This window comes from Caloenas nicobarica, chromosome 1 (assembly GCF_036013445.1).
Source record: "Caloenas nicobarica isolate bCalNic1 chromosome 1, bCalNic1.hap1, whole genome shotgun sequence".
Taxonomy (NCBI): Eukaryota; Metazoa; Chordata; class Aves; order Columbiformes; family Columbidae; genus Caloenas; species Caloenas nicobarica.
The window spans coordinates 55,193,846-55,211,920 of NC_088245.1; the positions used below are offsets into that span (position 1 = coordinate 55,193,846).

Below are 18,075 nucleotides of genomic sequence, written 5' to 3' on the forward strand. Positions count from 1 at the left end.
TGACATTGGCACTTCCAAAGACTATATGCTGACACACTTCGCGATTTAACGTCCAGCATCCAGGTTTATAAAACAAAGGTAAATAAATAAATTTCCTCCCACCTGACACGGCTGAATGAAAGGAGGTGTGAAAGGCCAGAAGGGATCGGGCTGATTGCAAGAAGCAACTGCACATCTGGTGACCTTTTCTGTTTGTCGCCTGCTATTATCTTGTTGTTTGGCTGCAGGATAGTGGTTCAGAGCTGGCCAAACAAGAGTATCAGCCAACGAACTCCCTCCGCTTTCTACTGGCATCCTGGGTCTACTACAGTTTGCAAGAGTGCACCCTTCAGCTTTATACAGTACAAAGCGCTGATCAAAGTCCCTCCGAACAGGCTGGGTTCAGGCTGCTCGCTGGAATTTGAGCCCTTGTCAGTCACGTAGGAAGTCTGCTGGTTGGACACTTTCTGCACTGAAAACAGGCCCTTTCTTAATTAGTATTGAGGTTTGCCCTTCAGCAGCATCAAAACAGGCACCAGGGGAAAAGCCGGAATCTCAGAAAAAAGACTGCAAATTAAGCATCCAAACAACAGCTGGGCCCTGTTTGAATTGAATCAAATGCAGGCAAAACACTTGGGGGTTAATCAAATGGAATAAACGTCTCAAATCAAGCGTAGTACTTGAGTCCAGCCAACAAAACCTGAATAATAAATGAAACTGAATCAAAAAAGTCTTAGCAGAGGTTTCCAAAATGCCTGAGAAATTCTATAACTTCCAATTGGCAGATTTTGATATAAAATAATATATAAAACAAAGGTGTGATGAAATAGGTCAAATTTCAGCCTGACAGCCTTTTAATGACACGTGTCACTGTCACCAACAGTCTTCTGTGGTAAAGCAAAGACACTAATATTTTTGAAAGGAGGTGAATAAGATGTTATTTTTTTTTTACTCACCGGCAATACTTTTGCTCAGTTCTACAAAAGCAGGTGGTAACAATGAATTCAAGCCTGAAATGAACTGTGAGGGAACAAGATTTCTGACTATTAATAATTTCCTTCTCCAGACTACAGCAAAGAAAGAAGTGCTGCCTGTTTCCAGACACTGAAAGTATGGAAATTTGGGGGAGTTTAGAACTGAGGCTAAGATGACTGCATTTGTAGCAAAGGCATCAGAAAGAACTGCATCATTTTCTAGTCAGCAAAAGGCACCACAGAAGATTCTCTTTTCATACAGTTCTCTGCCTGACAGAGATGGATGTATCTACAGAAAACATGCTCAGAGTGACCAAACTTTTTTTCTGCATTAAACTTACTGCTCAGTCAGGTTTTAGCCTACTGGAGTGCAGAAGTGACTTAACATGAGGGTCACAGTAGTAGTATTATCCATTTAGAGAGTAAAATATGTCTTTTCTTTCTTCGCTGAGGACAAATCCCAGCTTTTGTGATTAGGACTATTTCTCCTTTAAATGCCAGGGGCTGCTGAAGCATGCCTCTTAGAGTAGAAGATAAATGATAAACGAATACATGCAAGTAAAGCATTGCTAAGACAGTCCAAGTTCATGAAAATTAGAAGCCCATCTGGGTCTGTCATAAGTTTATTCAAATTAAACAAACTATTTGTTAGTTACTCTCATAATTTTTATGAAAAATACATAATCACTGACATGTAAATATACATTCTGTAATTAGGCTAAATTTCAGAGGCCATATCACAATTTAAAGTTTGTGTATACGCTATTTTCAAGCAGGATTTTATTTCTGATGTTTAAGTGACACTTTGTAGAATTTATTTACATAAAGTGCTCAAAAGACTGACAGAACTAGTACTAACATATCTCTAAAGGATCTCTTTTGATCCTTTGGATTTATGTGGAAGTGTTTTTAATGCTTTACATCTTCTGTACCAGAAACAACAGAGAAAGACTTCAGAACCAGGCTTATTGTTAAATACTTGTCCATTTTTGGTTTTGCAAAGTATATATCTCATAACAGCATCACAAAAATATTTATTTATAATAAATAAATATCTACTTTTCTTTTAAGATTGTTTTCATCATGGAAGTGTCTAAAGCCCTTGTTCATGCCTGGAGAATTTGAAGCCTTTAAGTTTCATGCTCCTGACAACTTTGAGGGAATTTCCACAAGTTGGGGATTTGGAAAAAGGAAAGATTTCTCTGCTACCATTTAAAAACCCCATGAGATAAAAGGATCAGCTTTAGGGTTGCTTATATGTTTAGAGTTTAAAGACTGTCTCCATGGAGATGGAGTAGAACATGAGCGACAGTCAAAAGAACATGATTAAATAAATTAACCTTTATACAACATATGGTGTGCGTGCACATCTATATACACATACAAGCATATAAAGGTTTACAAATGTGCTACTTCTGGATAGGCAAAACCAGATGCATGTCTATATATTTATAACCATCCTGTTGAAATGTTAGTCCTCCAATTAGATCAGTAGATTCTTACTTGGTGTTCAGAACTCCACAGGCAGTATATGGGACCAGATTCCCAATCAACACAACGTGAGTTAAACAGATCAAAACACAACTTATTTCTCACCCATGCAGCAGAATTAGTTTGGGTGAAAACCAAGCCAAAATGTAAATATATTTCTTTGAAATATGGACCAAATCTAATTGTAACTTGGAGTTGGCTTAGAAAACTTGTCTGGAATAGGTAAGGTTACTAGACACCAGTCTGAATGCTCTTTGCTCCACACGAAGGAATACTGAACAGAGGTATAGGCAATGACTTCTAGCTAATGCTGGAGAGAAACTGGATGCAATCAGCCCAAATAAACTGAACAGTGGCCTCATTGCTTCAGCTGCAGGGGAGAATGCCCTCACATCCTCACTCCGTGACACTTGTTGCTGTACTATAGGCTACAGTATTTCTGGGATGACTGGAAGAGGATGGAGATTAAACAGAGTCATCTTTCAACTCTCCCTTTCAACATATCGGCAAGAAGGAATAAGCTGTTGCTTTCTGTTCAGAACTAGCAGAAGGAGAGAAGGGCAGAGGTCTTTTCTGTCCTCAGAGTAAAATGAGGAAGGGCACCAAGAGTCTGAATTATCCCCATCAGATGGGCTCCCACACCAGCTCTAGTACAGGCACCTGAGAGCAGGCCCACCACAGGCAAAAAATTTAGTCTTACTGATGTGGCACCGCTGCTCAGAGTCACAGAATGGTTTGGGTTGATAGGGACCTTTGAAGATACCTAGTCCAGCCCCACTGCCTGACTCCCTGTGTCCCCCACCACAAGGCAGAGCTGCTGTGGCCCTTTGTTCGTGGTGCAAAGAAAAGTGCCCTGCAGAGAACAACAGACTTGTTAGCAAACACAACGAGCCGAGGTGTGCTGGCTTAGCTCTTCTGACTTCTTGGTGTTGGGTTTAGTTTGTTGCTCTCAGGGTGGGTGAGTGAAGAACTGCCCAACATGGCAAAGATAAAGATCAATGTCTAAAAATACACAAGCAAAGGAACGCCATATGCAGGGTAGGCATGCTAACTATACATTCCCAAATGATAACCCAACTCAGAATCTAGCTTTTGAATTTACAAACATTGTAGGACTCCAATATGGTCTGCTTCACTAAATTAATTCTCAGAACTCAGGACAGACTGGCAATCCAGGGGTACAAACACCCAGAGGTGTTCGGCAGCCACCTGAACGAAGCAGAAAGTGCTAAGTGTAGCTCTTCCACATTTTCGCGTATGGCAGTCCTTAGAGAACAAGCAGCTTTTACACAGCTAGAGATTATTTTACCACAACATGAACACAGTACTACTTCACCAACTGAAATAATTTCTTGAAACTGATGGCAGTATTTGTAGATCTAAGTACTCAGTAAAACTACATTTCAAATAAAGGCACTCAATAGATTGCCCAAGACCTCAGGAAACTGCTTTCTTGAAATGCAAAATGCTACTCTCCTGCAACTGCATCTCAGCTTTCCTTGGAAATGGCAACTATAGTTATGACACGAATTGCATCTGAAAATCACTATACAACAGATTGTTCAGTAACTATTGGGTAACTTCATCTGAAACCATAGTGACCAGGCAGGACTGTAGCTCATGTTCCCTACCTGGCATTACTTTCTGATAACATGTTCAATAACTCATATTACCAGTGTATGACAAATGGAAGCAACACCAGGGAGCAATTTGTGAAATAGCCCAGTTTTCTTTAGTTATGTATCAGCACAGCTATTGCAGCATGTTAATTCTATATACAATTGTACACTGTGCTTCCCTTCATGTCTATCTGCATTTTGCAGCATTTATCTTTGTCAAATGAAACTATAATGAATTCTATAAGAATTTGCAATTCATGACCTTTCTTTTGTTGTGTCTCCTTACTTTTGGGCTTTTTTTTTTTTAATTGATTTTGACAAAAGAGTGAAACTGAACTGGACAGGACTGTTGTCACATCCAAAGTGTGGACACTCTCATTTTCATTTCCACTGTGTTTGATTACAAGATTTCTTCTGCTTGAAGCTGAGGCAATATAGACACTTAATGAAATAATTAATTTGAAAAACACAAAAATAAATAAGATCCAGATCACGTGTTGGTGCTTGAATTGAGTAACAACCATTAGCTAATCTGCTAATGTATTCTCTGATACTGTTTATGGTCACAAGCTAAAATACTTACATTTGCGGAAAGCTGAGACGTAAGGGTAGCAACTTTCTCTTGTGATGCAACCAGTTCCCTCCGTAGTTTCTGAATTTGCTAGAAAAAGAAAAAAAGACTGCTGTCAGTATTTCAGCAATTTCCTTTTGTTGTATTTTTTTGTTGTTTTCTTAAGGCATCGCTAATAGGTTTACAATATCTTCATTTCATATTTTAATCTCAGAACTATTCAGAAATACAAATTATTAGAAGGTGACGCTGAATGCTGCTCCAACGGATTTTTTTGCAAGTACCCAGTGTATGAGCTAGGTTTCCAGTTAAGGCAGCACATATGGGCAAATGCTTAATTGCTTCATATGTACAATCCTCTGTTTCCATATAAAAATGTTGTGGTCTTTTACCAAATCCCATAAGCTCAAAACATATCCTTAGTATGATCAAGGACAGCAGCCTTGGGTGAGCCCTGAGATTATGAAACATGAAGGAATTTGAGTGAGGTTTGTTTTGCTTGACTGTAGACGTGATGCAACCAACATATGTTAAATGTCTACATTAGATTCAGATGAAGTGACAAAAAGTGCTTCCCCACTGCCCAGCATGAAGAAGGCTTTGATGACTACCTCAGACACAGATTTTTGCTTCTTGGATGTCTAAGCTTACATGAGGTACAGTATATTTTTTTTTCTCTAACACTATACTTCCAAAAGTCCCAGAGATTCAAATATTCAGCCTATTTAAATCATATATATATTTCAAAAACTTGCTGGCCAGCTCAAAAAGATGTAGTTTTAAATGTGACAGCTGACATGAAAATACACTTAATTCAAAGTTCTTGTATCCTTTAGTGAAAAACAGAATCCTTCAGAAAAATATGTTTACATTTCAGCTAGGATAATTACCTAGCATGAAGCTTGCACAGCATTTTAAGATCTTTTACCCCTATTTGAGATCTTACAGGGACCACGGGCATTGCACTGAACATAAGCACAGCATGGAGTTTCACTTTGAAACACATTTATTTAGACATAAAAAAAATTCTTCCAGATTAGAAACAAAAAAACTCTAAAACTAGCCTAGGAAAGGGAGCACATAACATTCACTAGTAAAGACTATTGCAGTACTTTAATTTTATGAGTCTCATGAAAACTAACAGGGAATACTGCACGAGCTTTAAGAATGAACAAGTTCCTGTACATCTATGATACAAAAATAGCTAGGTCATTTACCCTAGCTCCAAGAAAAGGAAACATTATTGAGCTGTTCTCCATCCTGGATTCCCATTTTTCTTATCCTAAGTTTTCTCTGTGGTTTTCAATAGTAATTGTCTGACCTTCTTTCTTAAGCTACACATCATATTCCTGCATCTATACAAAGGCAGTTCTCATTAATTGCTGTTCAACATCTCCTGCAAGAGCATCACAGAGCAGACCTGGATACTGAGAAAACACCATGTAGAAATACACAGGAAAGAAACGGTGTTTCACCTCTATATACAGCCCTATGTAAAGAGCCATGAAATGAGGATTTGCCATTTACACTACTGAGCTATCGTGGGCTTCTTCAGCTCCTTTGCTTTAATTTTCAGAGAAAGAATCTTAGAAAATTCAAGTAGAAATTATATTGAAATATGCCACGGCAAGTAAGGAAGAATACGTTTATTTGTTCAGCTTCCTCAAAATAACTTTGATTTGACTTTTTCTCAGATTAGAATAGTAAAAATAGGAGCAGCACAAACACAGGAGTCAGAAGGCATGCGGCTCTGTGAAGTGGAAGTGCCCTGCTTGGTGCTACATTTTATTGCTGCTACTTCTTGATGCCCTTTTAATATAACCAGAACTTCATTTGGAGAAAGGCTGTAATTGTATCCGGCTGCTGACCTGGGCTTGCCACCCATTCTTACACACTGTGAGGACAAAGAAGCTGTTTTCCACATCAGATTTGATTTATATCTGAAATCAATCTGCATTGCTCTGAAATCCATCAAAGTGGTCAGTTTCAGAAATTTAGTGTAATGCAAAATTTAAGGGAGAGAAGTTCAAAGCGAACATTTGAGGTATTTTTCTACTGAAAGGCAGCACATTACCTAGAATTGCACAGTCCCTCAGATCCAGTATAGAGTGGTATTAAGTCTGAAATGAGACCTATCACAACTCTCCCTCTCAGAAGCCCGATTCCCATTGATTCTTTTCACCTTTTCAGAACCTCAGCCAAGAGGCATCCTTCAGCATGATGCTAAGAAAACACCTACTGCACTAGAAGCTTCCTCAGCTCTTTACCAACACTTCTCAAAAAGTGGTGCAGAGACTATAGAGTGTCTTTTCCCCAGCGACTTTGCAGTTGATCCATAGCAGGTAAACAATAAACTTTAAAATAAAATAATGCATTTAAAACATAAATATAAAAATGAAGAAAAGCTCTTACCTCTGAATGTGCCTTTTCTTCTGCCTGGAAGAAAATAAAGGAGAAATGGCTTAGAAACAGTATGCAACATAATGGCGGTAATAGAAAATAAAAGCCAGCTACACTGAAGTGGAATTAATAGTTTCACAGATCCATTACATTGAAGGAAGGTACGCAGTAAGAACAATAAATGGAATTCTTTTCAACTTACTTGGCAAGGCTCCAGGTGAAACCCCAGAGTCTGCCAGCATACTGACAATATGGAACAGTGGATAAAGGGAGAATAGAAATAGAATTGCACAAACTGTAGCTACATTTCTAAGGTACAAAAGAAAACTTGCTATTCTATCACTGCATGGACCCTAGTCTGTTACCAGCAAACTTTTACACAGTAATGATTATTATGGCTCCTGGAACTATATTCCTAATAGACTAATCCCTGCTAAGAGAAGTTGGCAGCATACCAGTAAAACATATATAGGAGAAGGTGAGGGGAGAGCGGTACTTGCACTGTAAAGTAATTTCTTCCATACAGAATATTGATCAAAATATTAAGGGCTATCAATGCCTGCTAAAGTTTCAGCTTAAACTTCCTAATAATATTTAATGATTTTATGTATTTCCCATATTGTTATGTTCTGTGCCATATAATGATGCTATTTACTCAATAGTCGTTTTCAACAAACTAAGAAACTAAATCATTGCAAAGCAAACCTTTGAAAGTCATTACATTTGCAAGCATGGGAGTAGTCTAATTTAGGAGGCATCTGGCTGTCAGAAAAATCTTGCTTCAGTGGGATTCTAATGGAAAGGAATGGCATGCCATGAGAGAGGAATCCTTTTGTAAGAGAAAATAAGAATCAATTAATATACTGGAAATCAATCCACTCCATGATCTGAGGTAGCCCAGCTTCAGAGAAGCAGACTAACATTGTCTGAAGTAAGCAGTAAAAGGACAATGTGGGTAGAAGAATTAGCTATAAATAGTACTAGAAAGGCTAAGAAAACCCAAGATAAGGGTTCCTCAGAAAATTCCCAGACATTAGGCAGTATCTGTGTTATTACAAATCAATATAGCTTCTTTTTAAAGCCTGTATTAAGCAGAACTTTTGTGCTGTTAGAAATTTAATTATTGATTACAGAAACGCTTTCTTTTTCTACCTGGTGTAGGGGGAGAAGACTTTTAGAAAATGTCTCTTTCCACAAATGTTTATTTGTTAACAGTCACTGCATGGGAATGTAATGCGAGATTGGCAAGGAGGTTGGTTAAATGTAAATACACTCAAGTGATTCGCAGCTGTCTGTAGAAAAAAGGCACCTACATCACACTAATTGTTTTACTGACCTTGTGCGCTTGATGAGTAGAATCTCTGTGTTAGATAACATAGGCTTGTGAGAAATTCTAGACCTCTTATCACTATGTCTGAGATTCCTGCTTTGTTGTGAGAAAGAGCAGGAGTCTGTGCCTGCCTGAAGCCTTGAAATACAGGCGAGCTCAGCAGGCCCAGCGATCTTCTTAACAGGGCTGAACTGCTGCAGCGTCTGTGTCCCCGCTTGTGTTACCTCTGCATGGGAGCTTAGGTGCTACTTCAGAGAGCCCCCAGCAGAGAGGTACTTGCTCTTTGCAAATGCATTCGTGGTCTCTGGCTCTTCTTGCGAAGTGCCTGCGTTTGTTCACACAGTCACTAAAAAGACTGAGATGCTATGATATTTCCCCGTATAACACTTAGAACTGTTCTTGGTTGAAACTACTGTAATATCAGGTACATCACTACATGGGAATTATTTAGAATAATGATTGCTTTATTTACCAGCACTGATGTGACACACATACGGATACTAACTTCCTGTTCTATGTTCACAAAAACCTGATCTGCCTACAGAAGAAATTTAAATTCTATTCTCATTATTCTTTCTTCAAACGCAGTGCATGAAAAGTCACAAAGGGATCAAGAACGACCATGTCCCATTATGAGTTCTATTGTGCCAAGAAAAGCAAAAAAAAATTCAAGGTTGATGACCTTTTCCTGAAACTGCCATGTGGGGACGTGGTCCCTCATCCTTAGACCATGCCCCCTGCTGATGAAGGAGGTGGCACAAGTTGTAACCAGATGACTCCCATACGGTGCAAAGAGGCGTTGCCTCTGTCTCAGAATTCAGAGGTGACTCCCACAAGCCAGCTTTTGTGGGCATTGGAAGAAGTCAATCAAAGAGGAAGAACAGAATTGTGGGCATACTACTATCTTAAAACATAAAATTTGACAACCAAACACATCTGAGTAGTTTGTAGTTAGGAGTTCATGCTGACACCATTGTAACCCAGCACTCAATTACTGGTTCAAAAGGCTCTAAAGGAAATATTTTTTTTTCTCCCTCTGCTTCTCCATCATATCCATGCAACCCATCCTTGTAAGAATTTTTTGGTTTTTTTAAGACTTAAAATATTAACATAGAAATGACATGTCCTTACACATCTCCCTTGAGCTTGGCTTAGCAGAGTTAATGAAATCTAGGGATTCTAAGTGTAGCTAATGCTGAGAACCAGTGTGAGAAATATAGCAATTAACTGAATATGTGCAAATTGCACTGTCTCACCTACTGAGCAGGAGGTTAAAAATTGAGATTAAAATTGGAGACGACCTAATGTAATTTACACTATCACACATATTTTTCAACTTCTCAGAGAGCTAGATATATTCACTGCCAAAACTGAATGAATAATTCAGTCCTACAGTCTACTAAATCCACTCACATGGTATACTTTCCTGGGAAACCAAACGTTTGTCTCTCTGCCTGCATATCTCTACAAGCCAGATTTCCAGTCTATTCAAGTAAGTCCTGAGAACCCAAATGCAAACCAAGAAGAAAGCCAATACATACAGAAAATACTAGTGAATGTAGAACTTCTTTCTCATTGGACTTACTCATTGCAATGACAACAAATCATGAAATGTCTCTTCTAAATCTCGTATTCTAACTCTCACTGAAACAATCTTCAGAGAATAACTTCAAGCTTTTCAACTACACTTTGGTAATAATACATAGAGATCTTGATCTTTATTTAGTACTTTGTCCGGATTTCTCTAGTGATTAGGCTGCAGAAAAACACTAGCACCAAGGCTTAAGGCAGTGCTTGATAAATCTGATAAATATATTTATTTGAATGAGATACTTCTGGAAAGGCAGCTGTTTTGGAATTCCTGTTTAGCGATTATTTTACCTGACTTAAGCAAGCCAAAATCAATACTCCTTGAATCTAGCAATAGCTGAAAGCATGTTATATGTGTCATAACTCTGTGAAGTTATCCCTTTCTGAAGGAAATGAGGCACTGTACTGTATCATTGAACAATGAAACATTGTTCTTTACTTTCAGCTGATGTGATACTGATTGCCAACCTTTCATGTTTCTATACTCCACTTGTGAATCATCTTCTGATTAATTGCTGAAAAGTTTAATTTTTTTTTTCACAGGATGATAGGGAACAAGCAGAAGAAATTCTGATCAAAAGTAATCCCTAAAGGTCAACCCCAGTGATTTTGTCATACTAATTCCTTTCTTGCCCTTTACAGATTTTTCTATAACTTTCATTATCTTGTCTACATAACCCATTACTTAAGGAGTGGGGCTTAGCTGTAATGTGCATTCACAGGCAGAGGTTTCAGAATATATTGCAGTGGTTTATGGGATGAACTTGGGTAAATAATTTAAAAGTGTGTCTTGCAAGAAAAATACTGTTCTCTAATATCATGAGGTTTAGGTGATACTTCCAAGATTCTCTGTAATCTTGAATAATAGCAGATTATATAAATAGGAAGTATTAGTAAGCCCTTGCTACAATACACAACATCAGAGCAGAGATATTTCAAAATTAGACTAATCGGACACTGAAGGCATCTTGTGTCACTTTGTAATTTGATTTTTATAATCTATCAGTTTCATAACATTCTTCTAAAATTTGATATCAAAGCATGAATAATAATTTTGGACTCTTCCCCATGCAAATTCATCATAGCACTTCATAGACAGGGAAATAGTAGTAAAGATTTTTCCACTACCAGAATGTGAGAAGCTTTGTTTGCATGTCATACCTTATGCACGTCAGTCTGTATGTACATCCTACCTCCTGAAAATAATTTAGGGCTAATCTGTACTGGAACTGTTTGCAGCTTGCTGCTAAGGCTTGGACAAACCTAATGTGTGTGTACCTGACATTTCAGACATGGCCCTGTACACAGTATTTTATGATTAAACAGAACCAGGAGAGACACCATTGTGGTAGACATTGTGCACGGATGCAACCTACTTTCCAAGCTAACAGGAGCTCAGCATTGAGACAGGGCTACCAGCCGTACAAATGCATAACATTACATGGGCTTGGAATTCCCAGGCAAGAACTGGTGTTGGCTCTGGGCAGATGAGTCCACGACATTCCCAGGATGATGTTATTCAACACCTGAAACTATGGAGAGGAGATGGACTACTTGTGAATGCATGATATGAAAAAAAATAAATGGGTTGCTCTCATGTGAAGAAGGGCTACTACAGCATGTAATTGCAGTTAGAGAGTAGGTTGCAAAACAGCTGTTGTGTAGCATCAAGAATGGCCAAACATGTTTAACTCCTCCCATATGGATGATTTCTTGTTAGAAGAGCAACTGAAGCAACAAATTATGCAGATCTCAAAAAAGATACCAAAATGATAAAAATAGAGAAAACGATCAAACCCAGGAGTTCTGCTTGAGCTAGAATACAATTATTACTCAATCTAATTAACCGAGATTAATCATTTTTTAAAGGCAATCTTTCTTTGGGAATAACAGTTAAATGCTGTCATTTGCAGCAAAGATCAGTAGACACTTAAACTGCAAATTGTATCTCCTTTACCGTGAAGCAATCTTGTGTTTTTCAAGAAGAGTACCTCAAACAGTGACATGACAAAAACACTTTGTAAATTGTGCAATTAGAGAACTAGCTGAAAATAAGCAAAATCTCTCAAAATTATCAACTATGATAGGATAATGACCTCCATTAAAGAGAAGCTCCTATACCATTACTTTCTATTTAGCTTTCAAAATATACACTGTGTGATTTTAAGCAATTCTAAGCAAGTCACATAAAAAGATGAAAATAATGTATTCTAAAATAGCATGACAGTAATACCAAAGTTGAAAATAAATGTCCCTGCTTTATTGCAGTACAATTTTAATCCTCCTAAACCTCAAAGTATTGAAATTTTCCTGAACAATGAACAAGAACAGAGGCAGGCAGAACTTTTTTCTGAAATGTCAATACTCACCGTAGAGTAGAGAGAGGATGTGCTGGAGACAAGTGATAATGAGGACCCATGTACTTTAAGAAAAGGAAAATAATATGAAATATTGATGAAAGCATACATTTTCCCCCATGCAGCTCAATAAATAAACATCTTTTTAAAATGAGAAGCAATCTTCCATGAAGAGCAATTATGAGCTATCAGTATAGAAAAGCTATTGATATTTTTTCCTGCACTTAAAAAGATTGTTCTGTACAGAAAAAAGCACTTTCCTGTGTATGAGGTAGGAGAGCGAGCCAGTGAGGTTCAGTATTATTATCAGGAAACCAAGCATCACTTTTGTTGTTTTGACAACAAATCACTTGATAAATACACTCTTTAGAGAAACCAGTAATTGAGCTGTTTATACACCTGTCCAAAGCTGAGCAAACTGATTTTAATAAAAGACTATGCTTTGCAAAACCATTAAGATTCCCTAGGGTGAGGTCCCAGGCTTTCCTCAGCTGGTTTCCCCCCTCAGCACAATACACCACCTGTGTATTTGTGGTCCATGTGAAGGGGTTACTGCAAGATGTAGTGACATACTTCCACTAATCATCAGTAGAGTCTGCCTCACGAGCACTGAGTGAATGTTGCAGGACTTCAACTCAACAAATGGGGTTCCTGTCTTCTCTGAAAATGGCAAGTGAAGACTAAACTGAACCAAAATTACCCCTTCTCCTTCTGATGATTCTCCTGAGAAAGGATACACCAACAGAGAACTTTAAAGAATATAATTTATTTCATTACTTCTTTTCATTTTTGTTTTAAATTAATTTGTTTAATATTTATAATCTTCCAGGGTTTGGTAAATTTTGCTTTAATAGCTACCTCGCAACCGTATGCCAAACTGAAAATACAAGAATACTTGGATTAGCCAAATAGACTTTAAATTTAGTTTTGTAAGTGCGTAAATATATAAAAGATGTGGTATGATGAACACTGAAACCTTGTTGCTTTCAATCTATCTTTGATTGTCAGTCTCTGCTTTAAATGTCTCAGCTAAACTCCCATTCTGGTCTCGTATACAGTGGCTGTACCCATTACCTCACTTCTTTCACTGGAACATTTCTCAGAACTATCTTAAATAAAAAAACATTTTGCATTCCAACAGCATAATCTCATGTTAATCTCTAATGATGGTAAACTGCTGAAAACTGTTTATTATTGCTGCATTAACATTCATTTGCTGAGGCTGATCATGGTTATCCACTCCAGCTGGATATGAAACATGACCAATGAAAATGCTTTCATCAAGGCCACTGGTGAGCCATTACTGATATTCTAGATTTAACACCTCTTTTTCTATGCATAAATTATTTGCCTTATTTTCTTTATTATTCTTCCAGTGTTTCCTGTTCCTCAGCAAAGGGTCTGTAGTCACCTCTGTCCTTGAATTACGTGAGATGCTTCTGTGCAGTCAGCCATTCTCTCTGTGCTGACAACTCACAGCTTGATCTGTCCTGCACCCTACTGCTAGTATTACATACCCAGATGTCTGCCTGACATATCATCTAAAATACAGAAGAAGAAATTGAAAAGTAAAAGTGTGAGTTGTCCGTTATTTCATCTATGACTTTTTTTTCCCCTTTTATCTTATAACTATGAGCTTTGGGACTTTTTTATTTGCTTATTATAAAGACCGTTTATATTGTCATCACTTAATACTAAGCAAGATTGATGAGATGATGTTATAGAATAAAACTCCACTACCTTTTAGGATTTTATTTATTTGTTTGGTTAGTTTTTTATAGGGTGTGAGAACTTTGTTCTTATGGGAATTCTGCAAATAAATCAGATTTACCAGAAATGTTGGGCAGAAGAAAATGTTACAGTGCATTTAATTAGACGCTTCCAGATGCTCTGTAGTTAAAATATCAAAAACCAAACCAAAAAATATTCCCCATCTTCCAGGTGCTGTACATAGCATTAAAAAAAAGAGACCAGCATTAATAATCTGCATGAAGAAAGTAGTGAGGGCATATTAAATGACAGAGTTTAAATACAGAAATTCATGTGTTTTTTGCTGTAGGAGGCTGTAGAAAAGTGAGGAAGTGAAGCGACTACAAAAGAAAGGAGATACTAAGTAATACTGGAATTTGAGAAAAAAAAAAGGAAATATGGAAGTAGGACTAAGAGAGCATGGAATCACAGCAGGCAAGGTGTGCTCAGACAGATCAAATTTAGAGGCAAAACAATGAAATTATTTTCCAAGAATGCTTTCCTTTTCTCCAAAATTTCTGATTAAGGATTTATATATGTATGGCATACCCAGCATTGCATATTACTGTGTGACTCCAGCTCAACAGAATTAAAAAAAAACCAAACTTCACAAAATTAATTAAGTTTTTATTTTGCAGAAGAAATATTTTAAAATTTTACTACACTTTGGAGGCCTATTTTGGGACTTATTCACTGATCCAAATAGTAACTCAGTCTTACCTTCTTCCATACTGTCCCTGAATGAACCTGAATGACTGATTGCTCGTGGTCTCTCTTCCAGGGAAGTAGCACTGCCACACAGTTGGGAGTCATCATAGAGATCAAAAGAAGTGTCTTGTGCAGGGATGCTGTTTGAACGCATCATACTGGGTCCAGGAAGGTTAAACTGAGATAGGTTGGTTGGACTCACTGGAATACAAAGCTTTATTAGTGAGGCACATTTCCATTAAATGAATTTTGGTTCTGCACAAAATTGTGATGTAGGACTAGCATGGCTAGGTGGATTTTACGCTGTTAAGAAAAGGAAAGGCTTTTATTGCTACATACAAAGCCACCACAAAAAAAAAGTGAAGCAGATGATATCCAAGGAGTTGGAACTGGATGAGACTAATCCTGTAAAACACACGGTAATGCTAACACTGGTGTCTGAATTCACACTTGTTCACTTTGACAGCCCAAGACAGAAAATCAATGGGAGAGATTCAAAAGTTAAGTTAAAAAACAATAAGAAGTAGTAAGTATTTTTTACAAGTAGCTCTTTGAATAAATCACTATCTGTATTTTATTTTTATACCTATATTAATGACTGCTGTTAAGACTCATGTTTATTGGCATATACAAGATTTTTATCCTTTGATTTTCCATAGCACCTACCACTATATTAGGTTAAAATTCCTGCACAGGCCAGTTGAATCTCATCATAATAAACAGGATTAGTCTGATCACTCATGGTTGAAATCCAGAACAACACTGATGAACTTACTTTAAGATATTGCAAAGTTTGTTTGCCAGTAGGAAGGAAAGCCTGGTTATGGTTCACCAGGACCACATGAACTCAATGCCTAGAAGAAAAAGCTAATTGTGTATCTAAATTCAGCCTCAGTGTTTGGACTTTTATTTTAGATCATGCAAGATGTGCCTTAAGTCATAAACTATCAGAGCAGCTGTGTTGTGAGAGCAAATTATTCCACAGGGCTATGATAATGGAAAGAAGCAAAGGACAATGACAAAATAAATTTTAAAAACCCCTGATCTTATTGCTCTCTGTTGTGAGTACAAGAATTATGAACAAAAAGAAAAACAAGATAATTGTAAGCAGAAAATAATAGACTGAAAGAAACACCACTTAAAAATAGCTGTGTCTAAAACTACTGCAAGTACATGGAAGAACTCCAAAGCCGTGGCTTACTTAGCCAGGATCCAGTTTCATTTTTAAAAGTGGCTTTGTTCAACTTCTTTTCCCATATGTAATAAAGACCAACATTTGTACGTCTGATCAAATTTCTTTTGAGTGATTTTAATGTACACATGCCATAAGCTATGACAGAGTGAAAGAAGTGTGAATGCTTCAAAGGTTGCTGCTAATTCCACAGTAAGGGCCTAAAACACAAAAGCTCATTATCAGCCTAGATATATGTCCAGCATGGTGCAAATAAATGTTTTTCTGTTAAGCATTAAAAACAAAACAAACCAAAACAAATCTAAATTGGTGTTGAATTAACTTGACACAAGATCCAGAAGAACCAAAACTTAATCTTGATCTGTAATCAAATAAACGTGAAATGTGACTCACATCCCAAAATATTATATTGCATTAAAGGTTAGGATCTGGATTGGGCCCAGTGCAGTTAAAGCCAGGTCCAGCCACTGAAATGCATTGGAAAGGCCTATCTCAAAGCAAACCTACATACAGAAAAAAAGCAATGTTTAATGTCCGGGTTGACATTCACTAAAATCACTGGAAAGAATCCTACCAACGGTGAATCTAGAAGATGAGTAACTTTGAACTAGATGCTAATTTCCTCCTCTGCCTCAGATTTTCTTCTCCTTGGGCAAGTCATAGAGAATCTGTGCTTTTTTCCTGTATGCAAAATAGTAGGTAATCTGACCTACTCCATGAAAAACGCCATTATTTTCCCTTCACTACTGAGGTATCACAATATGATGATGGAGATGTTGAATTAAATCTAGTTAAATCAAAATCTAGTTTGGAGAACTAAGAAATATGAATAGTTGAATTTTATGTTTCTGTTCTAGAGTGAAAGAGATGGCGAAGGGAAACAGCATTTACCCAGGTTGGAAAAGTGATATTTCCCAGTTGCAGATGAAGACATAGCCGAAGGAGAAACAAGCGGGGACTGACTGCCAGTGTCTTGCAGGCCTCCAGTTGAATGGGAGCGCAGCCATTCCTTGCCTTCCTCCTGACTTGTCTGCCGGGATGATGGCGTATATCTGAAAAACCACAGCTGACATGCTCAAAACAATGACAAGGTGATGGTTTGAAAAGAAAGAGGTGTCACATAAATCCCCTTCACCAGTTAGATAGAACAAAACCCTTGAAAAACATCTAGTCTAGTCAAGTAATTATTAACAGGATAAAATTTATCATCTTACTGCAACAGAGAAAGTATAGGACTTGAAACCCCTTCCACCTTTATCCCCCTCCCCAAAACAGCATTCCCTTCCTTTGAAGAGATATGACGATAAATCATAGAAGACAGACAACTGAGCTGACAGGAAAGGACTTCAAAGCTATAGGAAGTGTACAGGCTGATGCAAAAGCTTGGAAGCTGTATGTTGGGTGGGGAGCAGACAGACTAGAAGCCAAGAAATGGGAGTAGCTGCTTACAAAATGGCATCTGCCACAGATCATGTGGGCAATTGGTGACATGACAGGAGTGCAACAGAGCAACAGCTCTGAAGAAGGAGTTTGCATTGGTAACAACAGCTGCTCATGGTCATACGTGCAGTCTGTCGCTCTGAATGCTACTTGGGACTGTGTCCTGCGACAAACTCGGGGCGGAGGGAAAGGGACAGGAAATACCTGCAATTAGGGGAAACAAGTTCTCTGGAAGGAAGAAGTCTGATAGTGGAATCATTAATCAACTGCTTCCTGTGGCAAACCAATAAAACAAGTGCAATTTGACACATGGGCTAAGAGGGAGAACTGGTAACTCACTGGCCCAGCCTCTTTTGGATGGGCTGGAAGAAAGGGCCATTCTGGCCATGGTTAAACATTAAAACGTGCAGGCAGTGTCAGTCTTAACCAAGAGATTGTTTTCAGAAATGTCTGCAATAGCCTGCTTCATTCAGCACAATCTCCTGCCGAGAAACAAGCGCCTTCACCACTGTCATGAGCCATCGGTGTTCCCTAAACAGCAGAACAGAAGCTTTAACTCTGGCTTCAGGCCTGCAAGGCACAAGGATTCCTGCTTAGAAAGTAGATTCAATGAACATGTAAGTTCTCATGTTGTGTGTGGGGTTTTGTACAATATTTTGGGGCGTTAAAACATCT

General features: G+C 37.9%; 1 protein-coding gene across 6 annotated transcripts in view; it reads right to left on the reverse strand.

Moving 5' to 3' along the window:
* Positions 1–18,075, reverse strand: part of NAV3 (neuron navigator 3) — a 267,108-nt gene that overhangs the window by 32,618 nt on the left and 216,415 nt on the right. For all 6 annotated transcript variants that reach the window (XM_065630337.1, XM_065630330.1, XM_065630320.1 and 3 more), the window contains 5 exons: positions 16,852–17,012; positions 14,781–14,969; positions 12,324–12,376; positions 7,047–7,070; positions 4,647–4,724 (listed from right to left, as the gene is read on the reverse strand). In XM_065630337.1, coding sequence (XP_065486409.1) covers positions 4,647–4,724; positions 7,047–7,070; positions 12,324–12,376; positions 14,781–14,969; positions 16,852–17,012 — 505 coding nt within the window. The remainder of the gene's footprint in view (positions 1–4,646; positions 4,725–7,046; positions 7,071–12,323; positions 12,377–14,780; positions 14,970–16,851; positions 17,013–18,075) is intronic.